The sequence below is a fragment of the Ostrea edulis genome, chromosome 2, assembly GCF_947568905.1.
Source record: "Ostrea edulis chromosome 2, xbOstEdul1.1, whole genome shotgun sequence".
Taxonomy (NCBI): domain Eukaryota; kingdom Metazoa; phylum Mollusca; class Bivalvia; order Ostreida; family Ostreidae; genus Ostrea; species Ostrea edulis.
This window is the reverse complement of record NC_079165.1, coordinates 16527489-16531632: the sequence shown is the minus strand read 5'-3', so window position 1 is coordinate 16531632 and position 4144 is coordinate 16527489. Positions and strand designations below refer to the sequence as shown.

General features: G+C 36.2%; 1 protein-coding gene across 1 annotated transcript; it reads right to left on the bottom strand.

Annotated features, from left to right (window-relative positions):
• Window positions 1-557: 557 nt before the first annotated feature.
• On the bottom strand, window positions 558-3638 carry LOC125679757 (uncharacterized). Its single transcript, XM_048919223.2, has one exon. The coding sequence runs from the start codon at window positions 3636-3638 to the stop codon at window positions 558-560; it is 3081 nt and encodes a 1026-aa protein (XP_048775180.2).
• Between the last annotated feature and the right edge of the window lie 506 nt (window positions 3639-4144).

Below are 4144 nucleotides of genomic sequence, written 5' to 3'. Positions count from 1 at the left end.
TTCAACAAATTTTTTACACCTTACAAAAACATTATTTATGTCATCACAAGTATTTATTTACATTATTTTACCTGTTTTAACCAGAATTATTTGATTTTAAATTGGTGTTAATACAAACAACCGTCACTTGACCATTTCTAATGCACAAATCAAGTGACATTCATGCAAGTTTAAGAGAAATGAAAATATCAAATACCTCTTAGTAATTTGTTGGTTTACAGTTTTTCAGTCTAACAGTTAGACAGTTGCATCTGAGTTATATACGTACATCATTTTAGGATTCCCCTGATACGTGTGTGATTGTTTATAGACATCTAACAGAGAATGTTTCATTCAACCTTTGAATGTTTGTAGAAATATGCATGGTATGAAGAGAAAACAGATTATACAGTAACTGAGAAACAACTTGAAGTATACAACATTTGCAAATGTTATTTTTACTGAGGAAATAAAAGAAGTATTGGTGATTAGCTCATTGTAATGGTGTCATAGGTTAGCGATTGTCACATCACCCACCTGACACTACAAAAACAATGGCTAATTAAGTCATAAATCAATTATTCTTCTGACAAAGACTGTTCTATTATCAAATTGTGAATTCTGAAAATATATTCACTACTGTTCAAAAGAAAATGATACTTTTCTTTTGTTTCCTCAGCAAGGGTTTGAATTCGCTGGATTTCTAGTGCACGAGCCTGAGTAGTACTTGTTTTTACAATATGGCAAAGTCTATCTGGGTTCACAAGAACTGAAGAATTCCAAGCAAAATCGGGAAGTGTATTTGGAGGATCTCCAGTGGACTTAGCCCTAGAAAGAGCAACAAATAAAGCCCCTGGATTTCGGGATTCAAAACTCCTTGTTCCTGGATTGATGGCAATATATCTGTTTATCTCCCCTTCTCCAATGGTCATACCCTGACATTTGTGAACTGTTGTGGCCCAACCAAGTCTTAATGGTATTTGAGTTCGTTTACATGCGTAACACCTACATTCAACAGTTCTTGTGACTGGGAGTATTGGAATAATGGTTTTATGTTCTGAAATAAATGGAGGGCCAGAATATTTGGGAAAATCTACCATGACAACATCAGGTATTCCATCAATGGGGGTTCTTCCCAGTTTGTAAATGATATCAACAACATGACCTATAGCACCATTGAATAAGCCAAACTGAACACAAAGATTTATGCATAACATGACTTTTGCATTTCTACACAGATAAAGTGTCTTCAGCAAACCACCACACTTATCCGGATCAGCTTGTTTTGAGTGTGGACCCTTGAAAGAAGCTTGAAGTTTGAGAACAGGGTGTTTTATGTTTTCTTCCTGTAGTTTACTTTTATTATGCTGCCAAACCTCATTGTGAGTAGGGAAAACAAACAAACCATTTTCATACATGTTTTTCATTGAAACAGAACCATATTCAGATGACAGGTTAGACCACTGAAATTTTTGAAGCCATGTTGCTTGAGGAACTGTGGTGCTATAGGTACGCATTGAAAGTAAAACATCCCGGAATTGCTGTTCATGTTCTCCTTGGCGTACAATGGTATTTAAATTTACTGCTGTTTGAAAGTCTTTCCAAACTAAAACTCCATGCATTGAAGCTGAAACCGAGGAATTTGATTTGTAAACAGGAGAGTCAAGGACAGGTGGCAACTGGACATCATCACCAAAGAAAACTACAACTGGGATACCACCCCATGAATTATTTGGATTCATCTCTTGCTTAAGACCACATCTACACATAAATTCCATCCAGCCAAGAGTATTTGCTCCTATAAAAGATCTTTCATCAACAAATAGAGCTTTTAAATTTTGACAATTATTTTGAAGTTGATCTCCGACAGCACCATCAGGAGCATTCATTTCCTTACTTTTACAAGTTGTAGGTATTTTGAAGAAACTGTGTAGGGTGACTCCAGAAATAAGGTTTGCACTGTTGCCAGTTGGACACACAACTTGCGCAGCATTATTTGACATATATAGTAATCTAACTGCCTTGAGAAGACATTTAATGAGGTAGGATTTTCCTGACCCAGCTGTTCCAGAGATAATCATTCTCAATGGTTTGTAACCATTGCTGCTTTCTCTATAATCAAAAAGGGTTTTCAAAATAATGTTGAAAGCAAACTTTTGATCATTATTAAGATTTTCTATTTTTACATCAGGAATTTGCAAGATATTTCTGGTTTCTTCAAGAGATCTTTCTACAATATTAAAAAAGCATTCAGGATTTTCTGGATATTCATAATCGGTGGTGCTCCAGTCAATATCAGGGCCACCATCGTTGAAATGTAAGTCGTCTTGTATTATCTCATAATTTGCTGCAGGTCTCACAATGTCCATCCATTCAGGCTCTTCATTATCGTTGGTGTCAGAATTGATATCCTCCTCTTCAATGTCTTCATGGCACTTGACTCTCTCTACTTCAGCTGTTATGAAGTTGGGACAATTTTCAGAGTCAATGAATAAAGAAAATGCTTCAATCCAAGAGACATGTTCATTTTTAATATCAGATAGATGACGCCAGTTTGGAAAATGAAGTAAAAGAGATGTTTTGCAGAAGTTTTCTTCCAAAGGCCAAGTGGCATGAGTATTTCCACCAGATATAACAGGGACTTTTCCAGATTTTGATATAAAAGAGTAAAAAGAAGAGGTGTCATTTTCATCTCTGTGGATATATTTATCAAGAGCAGTATTTCTAGTTAAATGAGAGTCACCCTTCTCTAAAACTCTGAAACCAGACAAACTGACATTTTGGAAAGTATGACTTGATCTGTAAAGTGGGATAGAGGAGATTTCATAACAGGCTTCAACAGAAGATATATCTCTTTTGACAGTGCCCATCAGAAGACGTGTACAGAGGGATTTAGCAGTTGTTGTAGTTTCGCTAGAACAGTTAACCATGTCATTAAACAAATCAGATAATGCACCTGTTGATTGGTTGCCTTTACATGCATATCCAGTAATATACTTTTCTGTTCCTAAAATGTCTTTAACTGAAGGGTTTTCTGGGTTACTTTTTGATACAATAAGAGAAATATCCCCATTGGCCCGCCAACCCTGTGTGTGATATCTGGAATGCTGAACTAGAACAGGATGATCTCTTGACATTTCTAAACGCAGTGAAGAATTGTGGTCTTTAACAAGAGCAGGAGTTGATCTTATGGATTTAGGAAATCCCATACGGCACGACTTTTTGACACTGTTTTTAAACTGTTTTAGGCAGTAGTCAGAGCACCTATGTAAATTAAACTTATTGGTAAGAAGTAAATGATCATGAAGTAGAGAATCCTGTGTGGCACTAACATCCATTAAAAGTTGAACAAGTGGGTTAGAATCTTCATTGATGGGAGGACTAGTTCCCTCAGGTGGTGGCCAACATTCTTTTCTAGGATTTCCCAAGCTATCACACCCTGCTGGATGGGAAGCAGTCATTCCAAGTTCAGCAGATGCCCACTTACTTAATTTGATTGCACATTCATCATCTGAGATACCTTTTAAGACTGCTTCATATAAAAGGTTGTGTGGTTCTCGGTCTGATCGCCAACACAAACCATGCCAATGCACCATACCCCTAGATTTTGCAAATTCTTGTCGATACCAATAACAATTGACACCAAATAAGGGACCCATTACTTCTTTAAAATAACTCTGAGTGCGGAGATCAAAGTATTGTGAAACAATATGAGGACATTGCTGTAGAACTGAAAACATAACATTTTTGTCAGAGAGATCCAGGTTTTCACCAGAAGTTTTACTAATATACATATGAAGCAAACGCTTTAGTGGTTTGAAATAAAACTCAGCACAACTGCCAGTTGTGAAAAATGATGGGAGACCATTTTCTTTATTAATATTAAACTGAATTAAGGCTCGTAATTCTTTTGCTTTTTGAGCCCAATACTGACTTGTTCCCCGTAAATTAGCACTAAAATAAAGAATTTTTTTACTGACAGATGAATCCCCATTCTGCAGTTGTTCTTTTAGCCCTTCAATTGTCAAATGCCCATCCCCAAGTTTTTGGTTATACACAAAAGTACTTGTTTCTAAAGCTTTCTTCCTCATTATCATGTTATGAACCACAAATTTAAAGATCTGATGTTTAGCAAACCTACCATCTTCAAACCATAATAGGTGAT